Source organism: Eubalaena glacialis, chromosome 15 (assembly GCF_028564815.1).
Source record: "Eubalaena glacialis isolate mEubGla1 chromosome 15, mEubGla1.1.hap2.+ XY, whole genome shotgun sequence".
Taxonomy (NCBI): domain Eukaryota; kingdom Metazoa; phylum Chordata; class Mammalia; order Artiodactyla; family Balaenidae; genus Eubalaena; species Eubalaena glacialis.
Window position 1 is genome coordinate 55,072,125 of NC_083730.1, and position 20,998 is coordinate 55,093,122.

Consider the following 20,998-nt stretch of genomic DNA (forward strand, 5'->3'; position numbering starts at 1 on the left):
TCCCTGTGGCCTCTCCAAAGCATAATCCTCCTCAGCCTCCCGTGGGCAGACCACATCTTAAGTAATTGCATAACTACCTAGGGTGGAGTTAACCTGAATTTAAGTCCTGAAATTGGAACTGAAGGAGAGTGATGCCCCCCAAGGATCTAGGTCAGATTTGGGGGGTTCTTTGGAGAAGAGAGAAATATGTTGCACTTGGCTCCACAGTGATTGTACTTTAAAGGAAAAAAAACATCCCTAATAATCGTTACTGCCCCACCCCACCTAGGCATCCCTTTGCTGGTTTTGGTCTCTTCCAAAGCTCATACGTGACGTCCGGTAAGAAAGTAGAGGGGCTTGTCATCGGCGCTGTTAGCAGTTTGAAACTCGTCCCGGAGGCGGAACTGCCACTCGTCCTCTAGCTCTAAGCGGACAATCGTTTGGCGTAAGGAACTTCGGTCTTGGCAGATGACACACAGAGTAGCACCTTCAGGAAGAAAGCAGAAGTGTGTCTTAGGCTCAGGGATTGAAATGATAAAGAATCTTACCACCTCCCTCTGATTATATCCCCTAAACTAACACATGTGAGAACCAACATACAAAGTAACCTATCAGATTCGTTCATTGTACTATTTATTTTGAATAAAGTAGTTATTACAAATTCAAAAGTTGAAAAGAGTGTAAAGTAAAAGCCCTCCTAACCACATCCCCCCGTCCCCTGTAGTAACCAGTGTTAAAACCCACGTCCTAACATTTCATGTGTCCCTGTAGAGCAGGTGTTCTCAACCTCGGCACTGTGGGCCGGACAGTTCTACTGTGGGAGCTGTCTTGCTCTTGTAGGATGTTTAGCAGCGTCCTTGGCTTCTACCCACTCTGTGCCAGCAGCACCCCGCCCTGTGACAACGTAAAATGTCTCCAGATATTGCCGAGCGTCCCCTGGGACGCTCCCGCCCACCCCCAACGCACACGCACAGCTCCATATGTATTTTACACACATAGAAGTAAATACAGTTTCTGTTCTCATAAAAATGGTAGCATGCTGTACACAGCATTATGAACCTTACTTTTTTCACCGACGTCAGAGGTCATCTTGTCAGGATCATTTGTGATGCTTAATCTGCAGTTTGTTCGTAGGCAAATTTAACTCTTTGTATGGTGCATACTTATTGAAACGACTTTAGCTTCTATACCAGAATCATACCTCATTAACCTGATTTTTATTAAAATTAGATTATATGAGAAGCATCACTTCTCTTCTTGCATTGCATCATTCCTAAAATTACTAGTGGCAAACATATTTAATATGGTCACAAACCTGGCTATATTTATCTGCATTTAGTCTTAACTCTCCCCCATTTAAAAAATCAGTGGCCTGGTTTAAAAGTAAGGTATTTAATTTACTGGCAAAATGATTGTTAAAGTGCTCTTTTATATCTTTCCCACTGTATTTTGTCCAGTGGGAACTAATAGCATTCACAAGCAAGATGCTAAATTTGATTTACCTTTTAGAAACTTAAATTTCTTAAGAAGATCAGCACCTACAAAAGAGTCACAGAGGTACAAGAGGAGTCCACTGAAACACACCCCTTCACAGTTGACATTGCTGGAGTGGGGTCTGGAGCTGACGTAGCATATCGCCACCTGGAATCATCAAGCAGAAATAGCACAAGCATTTCAAAAGCAAGCAAAACCTCTGCAACTTCAGCTGAATGAAGTAGCGCCTGCCTTTTTAGCTGTCTCAGGGTCAGGTAAAGGAGACACCTTCCGCGCCCACCCCCGACCCGGCACGCGGGATCCTAGCTCCCCGACCAGGGATTGAACCCGTGCCCCCTGCAGTGGAAGTGCAGAGTGCTAACCACTAGACCGCAGGGAATTCCCAGACACTTTTTTTTATTGAAACTTCAATGGGCTGGTTAGTTAAGCTTTGTACTCCCTTTATTTTGTGTGTCAAGTTTTAACCTATTTAAAGCCTCTCTTCTTTATTTCTCATAATAAAGGACAGTTATGAGAGAAATTGATAGAAGCAAAACAAGCCCCTCTATCTAATAAGAGTATCAGCCCCTTCCCCTTTACCTCTGGTCCAATGTTAAGGTAGCAGTCGATGGCCAACACGGGACTCTTGAAGTTATGGATAGCTTTGGGGAAGAGTTTGTATGAGGCGTGCTGAAGGAACTTCTCCAGGAGAAACTGTGCAGGGGCTGCCAGTAGTGTGTGTTCGCTGTCGGGAGCACAGACATACTGAAGGGGCAAGATGGGTGCTAAGCTCTCTGACACCTGAAATCAGAGCCAAGATGATCATGGGAAATGTGTCTGTCACTATGTGAAACTGGCGAGGAAAGCACTGCATTGCATCCTAACAGTCCGCAAGTAATAGTAGCACAGAGACAGATATCAGGCTCAAATGTAAGTCTGTTATTCTTGGGTTCTGAAATTTTTTTCCCTTGGAAATAGTGCAGTTGGATTTAACAATTTATACACAGCAAGGGCAGGAGCAAATGCAAAAGTAGGCTTCTTTGAAAGTAAGTGCATTTAGCATGTACACTGTAAGAACCAACAGGAAGCCTTTTACAGCGCTGCTGGGTGTGGATGGTCAAATCCCATCTCATCAGCACCAAAAAAAAAAAGCAAAGAGGTTTCTAAGCTCCACTGGGGAGTCCACATGCTAAAAATGATGAGATACCAGTAAATCTCTTAAACAGAAAAGGGTAGGCCCATGGAATTAACCCTTAACAGGTTTTGATCTGCCTTACTTTAAAAAAAAAAAAAGACTGGCAAAGGACCATGCGAGCAGCTTGATGTACACTTCCTTCATGTGTTACATAAAGAATGTAAAAATGTTAACTTTGCCAGTTTAAGAATATAGAATACGTTTGAAACTAAAGCTTTGATGGAGTTAAGCCTTAAATCTAAAGAAAGGTAGTTTTGTTGAATTTTCACAACTTATGTTTGGCCCTAGATGAGTCCTCAGTAAGGGAAACAAGACCGCAGATTTGACATGAAGAACAGGCTCCCTTGTGTTACTTTCCAATCAAGTGGCAAGTGCTTAATGCCAGTACCTGATAACAAAGATATTAATGAAAGATCATCTTACTTTCAAAAGTAGACTCAAGCTTGCAAACTTACCATGATCTTTGGTTTAATGATAAAGTCCCTTTGCCCTCCAACCTGAACGTGTTTCTTCATGAGACTGAAGTTATTAAAGCGGCAGATGAGCAGGCCACTACTGTTCGTTCTCAGGTTAAAGTCAACATCTTCACAGAAATACCTAAATTATAATCACAACGACAGGTTTCCTTGACTACCTGTCACATCTCAACTGTGATCGTTACACACAGAGAAATGTGTCGCAGATATTGGGAGACAGCCCCAAACAAAATCAACCTTTCCCCCTCATGGAGCTGGCCCTCTTGACACTGGCCTGTGAACCTCTTGATTTGGGCATTAACAGCCATTAAGGAAGGAGGAAGTGAGGTGACTGGTCCCAGACATTCCACAGCGCCTTAGGCATTCCTGAACTGAAATATGAGCGCACATTCTGTATACTCTTGTGGGACAGGAGTGCAGAGCTGCTCCCGGTTTTAAAATCCTGGCTGCAAACAGGATAAAGCATCTGCCAAATTTAAAACACAGAAGTGAAATAGCTACAGAATGTTCTAATAGCTACAGGGTTGGGGGTTGACATAAGAGGGACTTTATGGTCTCTGACATTCTTCCTTGGCCATTTCAGATTTTCCAAGATGTGGGCATAATTTATTCAGGAGGCAAGGCCAGGGCTAGCTGGCTTTTCCCTACAGGATCCAGATTTCAGGGTCTTGCTAACATCTGGGGAAGAGATTACCTTCTGAGTTCTGAGGGTAAATGAAAGGTTAATCTTGAATAGGTTTATGGGTCCACACACTGATTTCTGTTGATGAAAAGTTTTGTCCCTGTTTCAGTTCTTGTTGAATAATAAGATGGCCAAAATATGTTTTCTAAGCATTTCATATTGCAGCACCTATCATTTAAGGGTCTGGGTCAGTTTGAAGGGTGATGAAGGGGCACTTTGGGGCTTGTGATCCCCATTTCTCTGTCCGTATAAGGAGAGTCTCAGTTTCTCAAAGACACAGAGACAGGAATAAAAACATTGCTGAGGCTAGACCTGGGCAGAAACAATCAGTGAATGCCAGGATCACATACATCCAGGAGGCCTGACTTACCTGTTGAAGTCATACTGCACATTCTGAGTCAAGTCTATGTTGAGGAGAATGAAGTCGTGCACATGGCATCTGGAGAACGGGGCCTTCAGGCTCTGAGAAGTCATCTTGCTGCTCCATTTCTGTATGCCCAGGATGGCGTAGTGGATGATTTTCGGTGTTGCTTCAATATGCTGCAAGACACTCTTCAAGGACACATTCTTACTGAAAACTCCTGTTTCCATGGGCTGGCTGTGAAATGTAGAGTTAGTTTACATAAGATACCACTCAGTATTACTGAAGAGAGGGTCACTTATGAAGAGCTAACAGCACTGTACAGTATTAATACCTGAAGGATACAATTAGCTGATTGACTTTATATTAGTCTGGAATGGAGAAGGATGTCAAACCCGGTTTTCATGCTGCCTGTCACTCTTAACCTAGGGAAGCTGCCTTCTGGGGGCCAGGTTGATCACTTAAAGGCAGAGAGTGAAATCCAGCCCATTTCAAAGTGAGTAATGAACAGGGAGTCACCAAAGAGAGGTAGCCAGAGATTAGAAGCACACAAGTATACTTCCCAGTTCTGGTAATTACGGAATAATAAAGGAATATTTGAAAACTTCACTGGCTTCAAATCCACAGGGGAAACAAGGGCACAAAATCACAATGCCTGAGCTGGAAGGGTCTAGACCATCTGGCACAGTGTTTCACTGGGGCTGTGAATATTCGGGGCCATTTACTGCATAGGACTTCTCCAGGCTTAGCATTTCATGGTCCTCATGGATTCCTGTCACCTCTGCCCCAGGAGGAGAACCATTGATTTGGGCCCAGCCATAATTTTATATGTGCTAGAATTGAGACAGAGGTGAAGGAACTTCCCCTTTTCATCCAGATAGTTAGGAAGCAGAGCTGGGGCTAAAAAGCAGGTCTCCTGATTCAGAAGCCAGTGGTCTTTCTAAATAAACCATAGTGTCTTTCAACAGACTTTTACAGCAAACCTAAGCTGTGATGCACAAATGGTCCAGGAATTTAATGGTAGGCTGAGTGTCTAAATTAAAAAATTCCTAAGCCACCACAAAATGTGCTAGTGAGAGTAGTCTCACAGATGATTGTTTTGCTCTGGAAAGCTGTACCTCTCTTATTTACTTCCCTGTGCAATGAGAGCCAAGGAGAGGGTCTTCTCCATAGCACTGTGTCACACTCCTAGAACTGCATAGGAAGCACCACTACCTGCTCTGCTCCTGAACACTGTGAATGTTCCATAGGACACACGAGTCATCCATCACAACGATGAAAGGCCAGACACACTGGCGTTTAACTCCCAGCTCTTCCAGGCGGTTCCTCTCCAGCTCCAGGTTGTGATATGACAGCTCCTTAATAAGAAACCTGGCAGCACCTGAAAGGCAACACAACCAAAGCTTGTACATCCTTCGCTCAGGCATGGCTGAGGCCCTGCACACAGCTCACATTCTCTCCGTAAGCATGCGTGTTCACGTGGTGACCATGCACATGGGTGGGGGTCAACCAAATGTTCAGAGCAGTGGCTCTCAAACATCAGTGTAGATAAGAATCACCCAGGAAGTCTGTTTAAAATGCAGATTCCTGGAGCCCACCACCAGAGATTCACTCTAGTAAGTCTGATGAGGGGCCAGAAACCAGAGATGTCTTTGCAGGTGATTCATGAACTACACTTTGAGGAGTACTGCAAGAATCCAGCTTCCCGGATAGGACAAAGGATACCACATAGAGGAGATACTTACTACTGGTTTCTTAGAGCCATGATTAGATTCTCAGCAGCAGCCATTTGCATGTCCTGCACTAGGGAGCCACCAGGGCTGCAATAGTGGGTATGCCACTTACACTAAAGTGTCCCCTGCTTTAGGCACCTTTAGGAAACTGGCAGCAGCGTCTTTGAAGAAGACTCTGGAAACTGGTATCCTTTCCCTAGGTCTGCTTTTTTGTAAGAGGCATATGGTACAGTAAGTAAGAGAAAAGACTGGAGCCAAGCTGCTTCGGTCTGAATTCTGATTCCACTGCTTTCTAGCTGTGTGACAGTGAAAAAGTTAACTCCCCTGTGCCTAGGCTTCCCCACCTGTAAGAAGGCGATGATAATGTCTACTTCATAGGATTGTTGTTTGGTGCTCAGGACAGTGCCTAGCACTTGGTAAGTACTCAGTGAGTGTTAGCGATTATTAAGATGATGATCATCAGGAATTAGCCAGGTTTTATGAGTGGGCCACCCTAAAATGAAACAAAATGTAGATGATAATGAAATAAAGAGGCTAAAAAAACCCATTAAGTCTATGGAGGAGCCAGGAAAACAGTTTGAATAGATCAAGGGTAATACTAGGATTTAGGAGAATCTACCTTTCAATATCATTGTGTATAACAGTTTGCATTCTCAACATAAGGACCATATACGAAAAGCCCACAGCTAACATACTCAAAGCTCAAAGACTGAAAACTTTTCCTTTAAGATCAACAATAGGACAAAGATGCCCACCTTTATCACTTCTATTTAACATAGTACTGGAAATCCTAGCCAGAGCAATTACACAAGAAAATGAAATGAAAGTCACCCAAGTTGGAAAGTAAAATTATCTCTTTGCAGACATGATCCTATATGTAGAAAACCCTAACGATAACACGCACACTTAGAATAAATGAATTCAGCAAAGTTGCAGACACAAAAACAATACACACAAATCAGTTGTGTTTCTATATACTAACCACAACCTAAAAGGGAAATTAAGAAAAGTTCCATTTTCAATAGCATCAAAAGAAATACAATACTTGGGAATAAATGTTAAGCCAAGGAGGCAAAAGACTTGTACACCAAAAAGTACAAAACACTGCTGAAATAAATTAAAGACACAAATAAATGGGAAGACATCCCATGTTCATGGATTGGAAAATGTAATACTGTTAAGATGTCAATATCACACAAAGCAATCCACATATTTAATACAATCCCTGTCAAAATATCAGGGTTTGTTTTTTTTTTTTCAGAAATAGAAAAATCCAACTTTAAATTCACATGGAATCTCAAGGGGCTCTGAACAGCCAAAACAATCTTGAAAAAAGAACAACAAAGTTGGAGGTCTCACACTTGGCTGATTACAAAACTAGAGTAATCAAAACAGTGTAGTAGTGGCACATAGACCAATGGAATAAGAATATAGAGCCCAGAAACATACACTTGGGGCTTCCCTGGTGACGCAGTGGTTGAGAATCTGCCTGCCAATGCAGGGGACACGGGTTCGAGCCCTGGTTCGGGAAGATCCCACATGCCGTGGAGCAACTAAGCCCGTGAGCCACAACTACTGAGCCTGCGCTCTAGAGCCCGCGAGCCACAACTACTGAGCCCGTGTGCCACAACTACTGAAGCCCGCGCGCCTAGAGCCCGTGCTCCACAACAAGAGAAGCCACTGCAATGAGAAGCCCGCACACCACAACCAAGAGTAGCCCCCACTCGCCGCAACCAGAGAAAGCCCGCACGCAGCAATGAAGACCCAACACATCCAAAAGTAAATAAGTAAAATAAATAAATTTATAAAAAAACAACAAAAAAAAAACATACACTTGCATATATGGTCAAATGATTTTTGACAAGAATGCCAAGACCATTCAACGGATAAAGCATAGTTTCTTCAACAAATAGTGTTGGGAAAACTGGATATCCACATGCAAAAGAATGAAATTGGACCCTTACCTTATACTATATAAAAAAATCAAAATGGATCAAAGAGCTAAAACTATAAAACTCTTAGAAGAAAACATGGGGGAAAGCTTGATGACGTTGGTTTTGGCAGTGATTTCTTGGATATGACACCAAAAGCATAGGCAACAAGAGAAAAAAACTGGACTACATAAAAATTTAAAACTTCTGCACAAAGAATGCAATCAACAGTGAAAAGGCAACCTATGGAACGGGAGAAAATATTTACAAACCTTATCTGATAACGGGTTAATATCTAGAATATATAAAGAACTCCTACAAGTCAACAACAATAAAAACTTTACTAAAAAATAGATTCTCCAAAGAAGATATACAAATAGCCAACAAGCAAATGAAAAGATGATCAACACCACTAATCATTAGGAAAATGCAAATCAAATCACAATAAGATACCATCTCACCCATTAAGACGCCTACGAACAACATCAAAAATTCCCAGAAAAAGCAAGTGTTGGCAAAGATGTGTTAAAACTGGAACCATTTTGCATTGTTGGTAGGAATGTAAAATGGTACAGACATTATGAAAAACAACATGCCAATTCCAAAAAAAATTAAAAACGGCATTACCACGTGATTAAGCAATTCTACTTTTGGGTACATACCCAAAAGAATTGAAAGCAGGGTTTTTAAGAGATTTGTGTTCATGTTCATAGTAGCATTATTCACAACAGTCAAAAGGTGAGGAGCAGACCAAGTGTCCCTCAGCGGGTGAATGGATAACAAAAATGGGGAGTTAGCCTTTAATGGTACTGAGTTTCAGCTTTGCAAGATGAAGAGAGTTCTGGAGATTGGTTGCATAACAATGTGAATATACTGAACACTACTGAACCATACACTTAAAAATGGCTAAGAGGGCTTCCCTGGTAGCGCAGTGGTTGAGAATCTGCCTGTCAATGCAGGGGACACGGGTTCGAGCCCTGGTCTGGGAAGATCCCACATGCCGCGGAGCAACTGGGCCCGTGAGCCACAACTACTGAGTCTGCGCGTCTGGAGCCTGTGCTCCGCAACAAGAGAGGCCGCGACAGTGAGAGGCCCGCGCACCGCGATGAAGAGTGGCCCCCGCTTGCCACAACTAGAGAAAGCCATCGCACAGAAACGAAGACCCAACACAGCCAAAAATAAATAAATAAAACAAATGTGGGGTTTAAAAAAAAAAAAAAAAAATGGCTAAGATAAATTTTGTGGCTTTTTACCACAGTAAAAAAAATTTAATTTGTGTTTATTTTATTTGCATATATGTTGGTTTATCTGCCCAGATTATCACAAAAATGACAAAACTGGCACTAAACAAATTCAGTCAGATCTGGGATGAGGGAACTTTTTCTCCTAAAGGTCAGTTAGCACAGACAGGTGTAGTTTGAGGGTCATATGCATATAGAAAAAGATTTTAGATAGTTTGGAGATCCATCGTTTGGGGGAGGATAAAGGACCAGAAATATATGAAAGTCCTAAGTCATTTGATATTGTGATAAACATGGGAAATAAAATTGCATTCAAAACAAGCCAGTTTTGGAAAATATTTTAATCCCATATTAAGGCTAAAGTTTAAGGACATGAAAAGGAATGGAATGGAGAACAAGAACGGAAGAGACCTAAGAAGAAAGGAAGAGAGAGACCTGGAGAGAAGGCCTGTGTGGGTCCAGGGCACTACTTGGGTCTCTCCTGTGTTCACTCCAGCTCTGGGCTGGATGTTCTTCCTCTAAAGCTCTTGATCCTCAGCCCTTCTGAGACTGCACTGAGATACCCACAGAAGCCAATGGGAAGTGAGTTAGATGCAGGGAGTGACCAGACAGTAGAGTTCTAGAACACTGGGTCCATGTGGAGGTTTCCTGCCTTCAGGAGGTAAATGAAGGAGCTCTGGACCGCTCTCTCCAGTTCCTCCCCGGCTCTGTCAATACACTCAACAACCAGGTGCCACCTCTGAGAAATCAGCCCATTGCTCTTCAACTCCTTGGGGAAAAGCAGGAAAGATTTCTTCCAGGCACTTCTAAGGTAACGGCCGTAGGCAGTGATGGTGCTTCCAGTCTCCAGCTGTACAGAGCCCCCAAGAACTGGCTGTGTGCCTTTAAGATCAGTGATGACCCTCAGAGATCCCTCCAGACCGGAGTGTGAACTACTAACTCCCCTCCTCCTCAGACTCTCCTCCTCACTGTGACGTTCCTGCTGCCAGCCTGCAGCAAGGAACGTTTGCGGCCTATACTGGGAAGAGTCCCAATCCTTCCCAGGGTGCTCAACCTACCAGTGACTTCTTTGGTTACTAGTCCTCAGAAGTTAAAAATTCTGCAAAACTGCAGATAAAGAGAAATGAAAACTCATTTAAAGAGGAATGAAAAGTCCTTTGGTCTGCAGGGCAAGACACTATCCAGGGGCAGAGGAACCTCTGAAAGTTCACGCCTGGGGAATGGAGCTCAGTTTATCTTTCCAGCCCTTCCCCCCACCTGGGGGCCCCCTTACCCACGCCTGCATTATTGAACATGCCAGGAAGCACCAGCATGATGTGGTTGGGCCAGTACTTGCGGTACAGCGGCATCTCATACTCTTTAACCACCAGCAGGTGCAGGTGGCTGATGCCCTCCATGGCGTGAAAGAGGTTTAGGAGTCCGTGCTCGTGGCGACCACTGGAAGGAGTGAAAATAGGGCTCTTGACCGCATTCAAATTCTGCTGAAAGAGAAAAAGAAAAAGGGAAAGAAAGGACCAGAGACCAAAAAGAAATTAGAACCCTTAGATATAAGAAGCTTAGAGAACCTGATCTAGTACCTGAGGCCTGTCAGTCCTTGTGTCCAGATGCTATCACCCACCTTGTCTGAAACCAGGGGCAGCCGCATGCTCTCCAGGTGTTTGCCCTGCTTGCTGAAGACAAAATGACTCTCTTTGGATTTGGGAATGATGAAATAGAGCTGCACCTCTTCTCCCAGCATAGAGGAAGAGAACGTGAAGGCGTGAAGGGTGGAGTCGGACATCTGCGTTTGCAGAGAAGAAAGGGAGGGAATGTAAACTCACGGTTTGCAAACCTCCAGGCCACTCGTTAAGGCTGTTACTGAGAGAGGCAAACTAACCTGAACTTCTGCCTGCCGCCAGACCTGCTGTGCGTGCAGTGTCGAGAGGGCTGGAAAGGCAGACACCTCATTTTTTAGTGGCTGCCGCTGACAAGAGAGCCAAGCATCTCGCCCCTACACAGCCTCTCCGTGTGTGGAGAAATACCTGTTGCTGGAAACTATCTGCATTTCTCTCCTTCTTAGAACCACTGCTGCTCAGTCCTACGGAGGTCCAATATACCGAGGGGATGTCCCGCCACGTAAACATTCCCAAAGGTGCCCAGTGATGGGGGAAAACGCTTCTGTGTGGGTCAAGTCAAATGAATATCATTTTTCTAAGTAAACTATAAAGACTGACATTATTAAAATGCCTCTGTGGCCCCATCTTTCCTGGCTACAGTGGAAGCTGAAGATATCTGAACAGTCATTTAGTCTAGAACTCTGGCTTCCAGGAGAGACCTCTGACTCATCCAAGCCAAATATAAACCTAACCTATTTTTTAAATTGCTGATAAGTTCACACACTCTCAGTAACCCATCTCAGTGAATAACTAAATAAAGGTCTTTACAATGCAGACAATACTTGGCTTAATGAAAAGATATCATCACTTTTCAGCAGCCACTAGAATCCAGGTAGTTTTCCCAAGAGTTTTAACCTAAATATTACATTCATAGAGAAATAATATTGTAATTCTTCCCTTAAATTCCCCTTCATTCTGCTTTGCAAGTATCGGAATTTACTACTTAGTGAGTACTGTAATCACACAGAAACTATTTAAATAGAGGGTTTTTAATAAATGTTCTAAAAACCGATGATTTATAGATCAGGGGACTTGAATCCTCTATATTCTATAAAGCATTGTGAGCTGATTTCAAACTAGCCCACCAAAAGTTTTCAATAACACAAGAAAACAAATGGGGTATGAAAGGTAACTTGTACCAGAAGAGCAGAATGATCAGTATATCCCTCCTAGTACCCTGTGGGGAAAGAGTGAAGACCTGGTCCTCCAGAGCAGACGCAAGTCTGGGGGGCATCCATTCAGCACATCCTATAAGGAGGAAGAGTTGTTCTAGGTGTTCAGAGCCAAATAATAGAAGTCAAGAAGGTAAAGTAGGGGAAAGCAACATGGAGCTTATCCCCCAAACAGGCGCTGGATATGACCATCATTGGTTGCCTTTCCCATCTTTTGTGCTTAAAGACGCTCTGGCCAATAAGAAGCTAAATGCTATGGGGTATTTGCTCACCTTCTGTGTTCCTACCTCTCAGTTCTCTCCACATAAAAAAGCAAACACTGACTCCTCTGTATGCCTATGGTCAAAACCATCACTCGCTGGTATAAGAGTGAGACTAGGTCTCTGCAAATCAACAGACTTGTTCACAGCTCAAAGGGCACACCCTACAAATTTGTAGATAATAGCACCATTTTCATCAACAACCCAAAGGAGGGAAAAGACCCTTTTTCCAAACATACTGTAATATCCAGCTTTTTCAGGATCACAGATAGACACCTCAGCTACTTTCTAATCTAAGCATGACACATGTAACCATTTTGATGAAGTGACTTAAGACACAAACTCAGTTTCTTTCACCTACCCTCCCCTGCCCATAATCCTTTATTAATAAACCCAAGTCATCTTAATCAATTGCTTCATGCATTTTGCTCACAAATGAGTGGCTCCATCTCATATATAAGCCATCCTCTGTCTAGGGCTTGAAACTGGGACTTTTCCCCTCTTGCATACAAGAGCCACATTGGGTAACAGGCAAGGGCGAAGGGGCGGCACCTGGGAGGCAGAGGTGAAGTCCATGTACTGGTGGCACTGCTCGCAGTGGTGGAAGGTGTTGTAGGCCGCGTACTTGGTCAGCATCATGGACACGGCTTCTCGTTTCTGGGGCTCCTCAACTTTGGATTCCTTTATTGCTTCTGTGTATAAAGGGGCAAAAGACCTTCCCATGATGTGCCTGAAGCCCCTATGCTTAGGAAGAAAGTCCCCCACTCCCCAGAAGGGCTTTTCCCAGGATTCTGTAACTTATGCCCTGAGAGGCAGCTATGAAAATGAAAAGGTGACATGTATGTGTGTAAAACGAGAGAAAAGCAGAGGAGAATGAATGAAGCCGCTCTCAAAGATTAAAGTGCCCCAGGCCTCTTGCCCTCATTTAGGTGAACGCTTGACCTTTAGGCTCCACTTGCACTGACCTTGTTTGACCCCTGCCAGCTTCTCAGTGTATACCAGGCTCATCAAACTGTACTTGGGGTCATGCACACTGACGTCAAAGGGCATTTTACTGAAGCTCTCGATGTCAGGCCAGGGCTCTCCCTCTGACTGGCTCACTTCACTGCTTTCGCTGTGATCTAGGCCAAGAAGAAAGAAAGTGCACAGAGCAGGCAGACCAGACCGACTGGCCTCCCTCCCTCCCTCCCTCTCTCTCAAGTGTCAGGGATGGAAAGTTGTATGTATGTATGTTGTCCGCCCAGGTGGGTGGACAAAGGCCTTTCTGAAAAATGAGCTCCCGTGGTCCAGGGTAGAGGGAAGCAGACTGTCCCTTCAGACCCCCGCCGGGAGAGACGCTTGTCCTTACTGGTCCCCATCATTAGCCTCTGCACACCCAGTCCACAAACTTCCACATCTAGGAGATCAACTGGTCTCCCTCCGCAGCCCCCCAAATTGCCTTAAAATCTTATTTAATTTTGGATGATCTGAATTCTGTCTTAGAGTTGTAGTTGTAGGGTTTTAAGACGTTGATGCTGAAGAGATTTCAGGGACGCACCGAGCAAGATTCAGTGTCTGCTGCTTATTAGGAATCACCCGTAGCTTGTAAAATCCCTGTGCCCAGGCCACACTGCCCAGAAACTCCTTCATCACTCAGGCACCTATCGTGGTGTTTAAAGCTCCTTAAGTGGTTCCGACATGCAGTCCAGGTTGACAGCCTGGGGCCCTGGGTTTGAATCCAGGCCCCACCACTTGTGACTTCACACCTGCAGGCACCTTCCCCTCTCAGGGTCCCCTGGTTGTTGTAAAGATTCCAGATGGCATATCGAAAGTGCTAAGACAGTGGCAGGCACATGGTGGGTGTCCAATAGATGATATTTGTTATTAATACTAAAAACTATAAGAGCAAGCTGAAGACAACGTTCAAAGGAAGAAACGAAGAAAAAAATTCCAACAACAAAAAAGGCCTAAAGACTAGAATTACAGCTATTACCTTTTAAACACAATACTGCTTATTTTTATATTGCTGAGCATTTTATTTAAAAGTTATTTTTTAGGGGCTTCCCTGGTGGCACAGTGGTTAAGAATCCGCCTGCCAATGCAGGGGACATGGGTTTGAGCCCTGGTCCGGGAAGATCCCACATGCCGTGGAGCAACTAAGCCCGTGTGCCACAACTACTGAGCTCGAGTGCCACAACTACTGAGCCTGAGCACCACAGCTACTGAAGCCCGTGCACCTAGAGCCCGTGTTCCGCAACAAGAGAAGCCACCGCAATGAGAAGCCCGCGTACCGCAACAAAGACCCAACGCAGCCAAAAATAAACTTATTAAAAAGTTATTTTTTTAAAGTTTTATTTTAAAAGTATGCATTTTATTTAAAAGTTAAAGCTTATTCTAGTTTTAAAAAAAGGCGTCCCTGTGCCTCTCCAGAGCACCACTGCATTCACCTGCACTAAAATGAGGGTGAAGGAATAAAGCCAAACTAACAGTGCTTCTCGTTACAAAGGCCAGGTTTGACTCTCACAGCTGTAGGCCCTGTAGCAGGATCTGAGGCAAAAAGTAAAGGCATCACTCTCCTACAGTGCCAAGGAGCCTGGGGGAAAGTCAGCGGATGATGGCCCTTAACTCCTCATCTGCTTGGCTCTGCCCCCTGGGGCCTAGTCCGCTCCATGAAGCCCAGGGTGTTTCAGTCCCCTCTGTGGTGGGCCTGGGGGTCTGGTACAGCTCAGCTGGGGACACAAACAAGGAGATGTGGATAGGAAGATGGAATTGTGTGTGTCTGTGTCTGGAATCATGGATGTGAACTGGTGAGGATGGAAATAGAGCCAAAAGCCATAGTAAAATGATTAAATATGGCTGATTTTACCTAGTCTTGTTCTGAACTAAACTAGTCCCTTGGGCTGGTCACAGAACAGATCCAACTATTCAGGAAAAGCAAGTGAGGGGAGGTCTCCAAGGGCTAATCTGATGGAAGATGACAAGGCCTTTCCCTTTTCTGGACTCATCTCTGAGGGGCTTGGGGAGAACTACCGCTTCTCTCTCCTGCCCCTGCCCCTCCCTGTTCCTTCCGGCACACGGTCATTCTGTTCTGAGATGTGAAGCCATAGTTTGAAGCCACACTCCCCCGGCTGCAGAGCTAATGCTGGCTGACCCCTGCTCATGCCCCCTTTCTGGCCTTGCTGGACGGGCTGCAGAGCGGAACTGCCTCCTTCACAGGTGACAGCCGGGGTGGAAGGGCCAAGAAGCCAGGCAGGAGGCACAGGCTAGTCTGTCAAGCACCAGCCCCTGCATCTTACTGCCAGTGCCAAGGGGTTGTTTATGGCACCAGGGTTCTGTTCTGCTCCTGGAAGTTTTCCTTTCGTCGTAGTAACCCACACACCTTCCCTCGGAGCCAGCAGGCAAAACATAACGTCTACTCTGACGAACCAACAAAGGCCTGGTTATCCAGAGTATAAAACGTGCCCTGGACCCTTAAGCAGTAGACCACCACACTCGAACTTTAAACCTGGACAGTTTGACCGTCTGAGCAGTGAACCCACCTGACAGGGCTTTATGAGATGCCCTTTGCCCAGCGTCGCACAGGACACAGAGGGGATCGGGGGTCGAAAGAGAAGACCCACCCCGACCTCAGGGAGCTCAACGCGGCCACAGCTTGCTTACAACTCTTTGATGGCTCACGACCTTTAACCTCTCGAGAACCCTGCCCATGAGCGGATGTACACATCCAGGAGGACGCGGGAAGCACCGGCTGTGGTGTTAATACCCACGGGGCCGGCTCGGAACTCACCGGTGTTGATCTCTGCCTCGTCGTACACGTCCACCTCCAGGAGCCTGATGAGCATGCGGAAGAGGATCCTCAGGAACTGCAAGTAGGAGCCAGTCTTCCCCACCTGGTGGAGAGAGGTTTAGGCAGGAGAGGGGCGGAAAGGAGAAAAGAGATTTCACACGTGGGCTCTTCCGTGTCTCCTCCTGCCGGAGTGGGGGGCCTCCGTGCCCCGACCACCGGACCCCAACGCGAGACCCCCTCTCCCCCGCGCCTTTCCACTGGAGCCCCCCCCCCCGCCCGGCACCCTTCCCTACCTGCGGGGGCCCGGTCAGCAGCAGGCGGCGGGGATGGCAGGGCCGCGCGCCCGAGGCGGGGTCGGGCTGGTTGCCGTGGTCGGCGTGGTGCGGCCGCGCCGCGGTCCAGCGGCGGTAGTAGAGGGACTGCTCCTCGGCGCTCGCGTGCCCGGGCAGCAGCGGCCGCAGGGGGCTGGCCCAGGCCACGTCGGGGTGCGGCAGCAGGGCCGCGGACGCCGGCAGCTTGCCGCCCCGCCGCGAGCCCAGGAGGCTGTAGGCCGCCTTGGACAGGATCACGACCGGGGGCAGCGCGGCGTGCGTGCCCCGGCAGCCCGGCCCCGGCTGTCCTGGCCACCGCGGCGCCCCGGGCCCTGACGAGGACGACGACGGCTTGGAGGTGGTGCTGCTCGCCATCTGGGGGCCCAGGGAGTCACACTCCTGCTTCAGGGTCTCTCCGGCTCCCGCCAGGCCCGCCGAGACCCCTTCGTCCAGCCCCACGCTGTTGGCCGGGCTCCGGAAGCTGGGGGTCAGGGGCTGCTTCTGGGACTTGTCGGCGGTGCTGGACGAGCTCACCCCGTTCTCCATGATGGAGCCTGAAAGAGGACGGACAACAGCCCGCCGCGCGCCCGCTCTGTCACCGCCGCCCCTGCCAGGGGGGACCGGCCTGGAGGCCGGGGGGCCTGGCGGTGCGCGGACTACAGAGCGTCCTGCCCCCCTCCCCCCTCCCCTCCTCCGATCCTGCGTGGGGTCGGCCAGTGGAGACGCCATAGGAAATAGGTACACCCCCCCGCCCCCCGCCCCGGCTTCCTCCGGGCGGCCTTCCTCTGGGGCCCATGTCTGCCCACCCCCTCCCCGTCGTCTTCAGGCCGCCGCGTGGTGGTCCGGGCGCCCTGGGGTCGACCAGGCCATCTCCTGCTCCTTGGCTACATCCTGCCCGCGTATTAAACTCTCCTCAGGTTACCTCGTTTGGATAAGCCTTCTGATTCATTCCAGGACCCTGACCGACACAGGCTCACATCCAAGTCCTGCCCCAGTGCCACTCGCCTCCTTCTGGGGGTCCCAGGGCCCCACGCTTCTGGCTCTGGATGCCTCCCCAGCGTGCAGCCCCTTCCATGGACGCCCAGACCAGCGTGGGAAGCGGCTCCGTGGCAAGGGAGAGCTTCATCTCCTCCCAGTGAGATGCTGCTCTTGCCCAGAGATCCCTGCACCTGTGGCCAATTCACTTCAAACATGTTTTCCCCTCTAATCCATCAGCCCCTCTTTGGCTTGAGGACAAACCAGAAGCTCATTACATTCAAGATTGCAGGCCCTCTCTGGCTCAGACCGGTGCTTCCCAGGCCTGGGGGTCATATCCCAACCTTGGGAGATCCTAGATGAACAGCCAGTAACCAGAGGCTCGTGACACCGTCACTCCACTGCTCATCTGACTTCTGTGTGAGGGCTTTCCTCTCCCTTCATCGGCCCTGGAGTCCACGGGCCTGCACACCTTGGGCAGTGAGCCCCCCTGACGACCCTCAGAGTCACCCCGAGGCCAGTGGGGTGTGTGTGTGTGTGTGTGTGTGTGCAGCACGTGCATCCTGAAAGCGGGGAAAACTCTAAAAACAGCAGAAGGCAAATCATTACCCTTGTGTGAGTTAATCAGAACAAGGCCAGAATAGTGAGGCTTGTGGGGCTGATAAAAGAGCTACAGGAAGGGGCTTCCCTGGTGGCGCAGTGGTTGAGAGTCTGCCTGCCAATGCAGGGGACATGAGTTCGAGCCCTGGTCTGGGAAGATCCCACATGCCGCGGAGCAACTGGGCCCGTGAGCCATAATAACTGAGCCTGCGCGTCTGGAGCCTGTGCTCCGCAACAAGAGAGGCCGCGATTGCCGCAACTAGAGAAAGCCCTCACACAGAAACGAAGACCCAACACAACCATAAATAAATAAATTAAAAAATGCAAACCTTTAAAAAAAAAAAAAGCTACAGGAAGGAAGTCCAACTCTCATCACCATCCCCACCCCTACCTTCCTTGCCTCTCGGTCACTGATGCTGGTATCCAAAAGCTTCTAGATGCGATAGTCCCCCTCCCCTCTGTTACCCTTTACACTCCTCCCAACCTCTCCCCTTTATTCTGACCTGGTCGCAGAGGCAGAACTGGGGAGCCTGTAGTGATGGGGTGGGGGAGGTACAGCCCTGACCCCTGACTGAGGGGAGCAGCTGGGCAGACCCCAAAGGACAGTCCCATGCTCTTCCAGGCTGAGGGGCACCACAGAAAGTCAGAAAACCCCACAGATACCTGCCTTTCAGTTCTCATGGGGAGCCCATCCGACAGCAGCTGACAGAGTGAATAGAAAGACTGGTGCTGCTTTTGGCCATGAAATTGTGTGTGTGTTTGCATGTGTGTGTCATGGAGATGAGAGAAGGGAAGCACGGGGGAGAAGGAACACAAATGGTGGTTCCCTCTGTTGTGGAGTTTTCATTTTTTATCTCTTCTCTATAGTTCATTACATTCTCCAAGTTTTCTATATAAAGCTTTATTATAACTTTCACAGTCAGAAAAAAATGGAAATAGTGCTGTATTTGCTTAATACGATTTATCAGAAGAAAACTGATGCCAAGCACTGCCATCAACCACACAGTAACACAGTAAGAGAGTGGCTGGCAGTCTGCAGACTGGATTATCCCAGTCAACCCATGGTCCCAGAGTAGCCTTCAGTATACAAACACTTGCCATTAAGTACTTAGAAAAGTCACTCATTCATTCATTCAAACACTTTGTGCCAGATACTAGGCCAATTAGCAAAACCGTACAGCTTCAGGATCTGGAAGGAAAAGAAGGCCTTTGTGCAAATATCAGATGCATAATATCTATGAGATGATTAGGGTGACAGAGACTAGGGAAAATGGTGGCAGCTGGGGTTGATGAAATTTATTTTTTGTATTATTCAGCTTATTAGCAAGCTCTTCATTAAATGCTTCCCCAGGAACGTATCTTGTGGCTGCACAAGAGTCATGTTTTCCAAGTATCTCTCCCAGAGAACCAAGGTCTGGACAGGATGCCTGAGTCACCCAAGGCTCTGAAAGCCTTGATGGGAGTCAGCAGATGCCTCTGCCTTCCATACTCCTACCCCCCTCCTCACTCCTGCCTCTGATCCCTTGAAAGAGAAAGTACTGACCTGAGGTTCCAGTGACGGCACTGCTGTTGCTCTGGGGCCTCTCCAGGTCGATCAGCAGCTCCTCGGCATCGTTCTCGCTGACGGCGGCTCTCTCCTGCTCCTTGCCACTAAGGTCCAGGGCAGCAGTGGGCCCCCGGATGACCTCTTTTGAGACGTAGCAGCACGCCAGACCCACCTCCTGCTCCAAGGCCGTGCGAGTTAAATAGCTTGAATCAATTAACCGGAGGTCACAGTACTTCAAAGACCTGCACGAAAGTAATGATATCTTTGGTGAGTCTGTCTTTGGTGAGGCATGCCATGTTTATGTGTGTCTGGGTGTCTGGGTGTCTGGCTGCGGTGCAGCAGTCAAAATCGTGAGCTTCGGTGCCAGGTAATGCCTGATGTGAACCTCAGCTCTGCCACCTCCTAGCTCAGGACCTTGGGCTAGTCACTTCATTTTCTCCACATACAAAATAGAGTAACAGTGTCCAGCTGACCCAGTTACTGAAAGGAATGAATGGCATGACAAGGATAAGGCATTTAGGACAATGCCTGACACACGGTAAGCATTCAGTGAGTGCTGTGATTATTGGTGCTGTTGCCTTCCAACCTACAGGCCCTGGATCCTTGAGGGAACAGCAGACTAACAGAGACACTTCATCCCCAAGACTCCTCATTGGGGGCAGTGCTTTTCCTCCCTGCCCCTCTGACTGCCCTGCTTCGATGCATAAACACTTCTCATCTGTGGCTATCTCCCATTCCCCAGATTGCTAGGCTATCTCTGGAAAGTCAAAAGAAAGACTTAAGGAAGGCTAAATTTCTCATATCCCTGAATAAAACAATTCTCTTCTCACTTGCCAAGTGAATGAAATGGGTGAGCATCAGCCAAGTTTTAACCAACAGCTCAGGTGGGCAACTAATGGAAAATAAAAACTAATGATTCACATTGTACCTGGGAAAGGTTTCTCCAAGGGGATCTTTGCCAGTTAATATCACAATACAAGGCAGACCTTCTAGATCTTGGTACGTCCGAGGGGTCCACTCTTCTGCTTCATTTCCTCTCCAAGTCTGTAGAAAGGGACCCATACAATAAAATTAAAACCCTTCATTTAAGTTCCCACCTTCTTAAAGGTTTCTACAGCCAGACTTTATACACATCTGTGGTTCCAAATGACTTCCAATAAGTGTGTTTGTGTGCGTACATATATTTTAATTACTACTAAAAAACATACACAGAGCACTCTAGAAGAATGTAGCCTTTCGTTTTATCTCAGTAGGATAAAACAGGAGATCTTGGTTTATATCATACATTAGCCACACAGGTCAAAGAAACATACAATATGAAATATTCCACCGATGGTGCAAACCTTACAGAAATCCTAGTTAAACTAGTTGACTCAAGGCTCTTAAGTACACTTCCTTCATATAATGGACAGACTCTTCAGACTGATTGACTGAAAAAGACCACTTCAGTTGTAAATGACAAATAAAAGAATCCAACAAAACTCCTCACACGTAATCAACTTCTCATATATATTAACTCATATATACATATACACACACAAATATCTTTAATAAATGGAACGTCAATCTTGAAAACATGAATATATCAAGAGGAAGAAAATCCCAACTTGAAAGATGTTCAAAAGTGAAAAGATCTTATAGA

At 46.9% G+C, this 20,998-nt stretch overlaps 1 protein-coding gene across 1 annotated transcript in view; it reads right to left on the reverse strand.

The window, feature by feature from the left end:
- The window catches only part of GREB1L (GREB1 like retinoic acid receptor coactivator), a 134,039-nt gene continuing 113,041 nt past the window's right edge, over positions 1 to 20,998 (reverse strand). Inside the window, exons 20-33 of the mRNA XM_061169191.1 lie at positions 20,285 to 20,400; positions 19,354 to 19,598; positions 16,218 to 16,789; positions 15,925 to 16,027; positions 13,124 to 13,279; positions 12,711 to 12,850; positions 10,690 to 10,851; positions 10,345 to 10,549; positions 5,382 to 5,547; positions 4,176 to 4,403; positions 3,103 to 3,244; positions 2,053 to 2,253; positions 1,482 to 1,620; positions 1 to 466 (exon numbers count right to left, since the gene is read on the reverse strand). Coding sequence (XP_061025174.1) covers positions 303 to 466; positions 1,482 to 1,620; positions 2,053 to 2,253; positions 3,103 to 3,244; positions 4,176 to 4,403; positions 5,382 to 5,547; positions 10,345 to 10,549; positions 10,690 to 10,851; positions 12,711 to 12,850; positions 13,124 to 13,279; positions 15,925 to 16,027; positions 16,218 to 16,789; positions 19,354 to 19,598; positions 20,285 to 20,400 — 2,739 coding nt within the window. The 3' untranslated portion in view covers positions 1 to 302. The remainder of the gene's footprint in view (positions 467 to 1,481; positions 1,621 to 2,052; positions 2,254 to 3,102; positions 3,245 to 4,175; positions 4,404 to 5,381; positions 5,548 to 10,344; positions 10,550 to 10,689; positions 10,852 to 12,710; positions 12,851 to 13,123; positions 13,280 to 15,924; positions 16,028 to 16,217; positions 16,790 to 19,353; positions 19,599 to 20,284; positions 20,401 to 20,998) is intronic.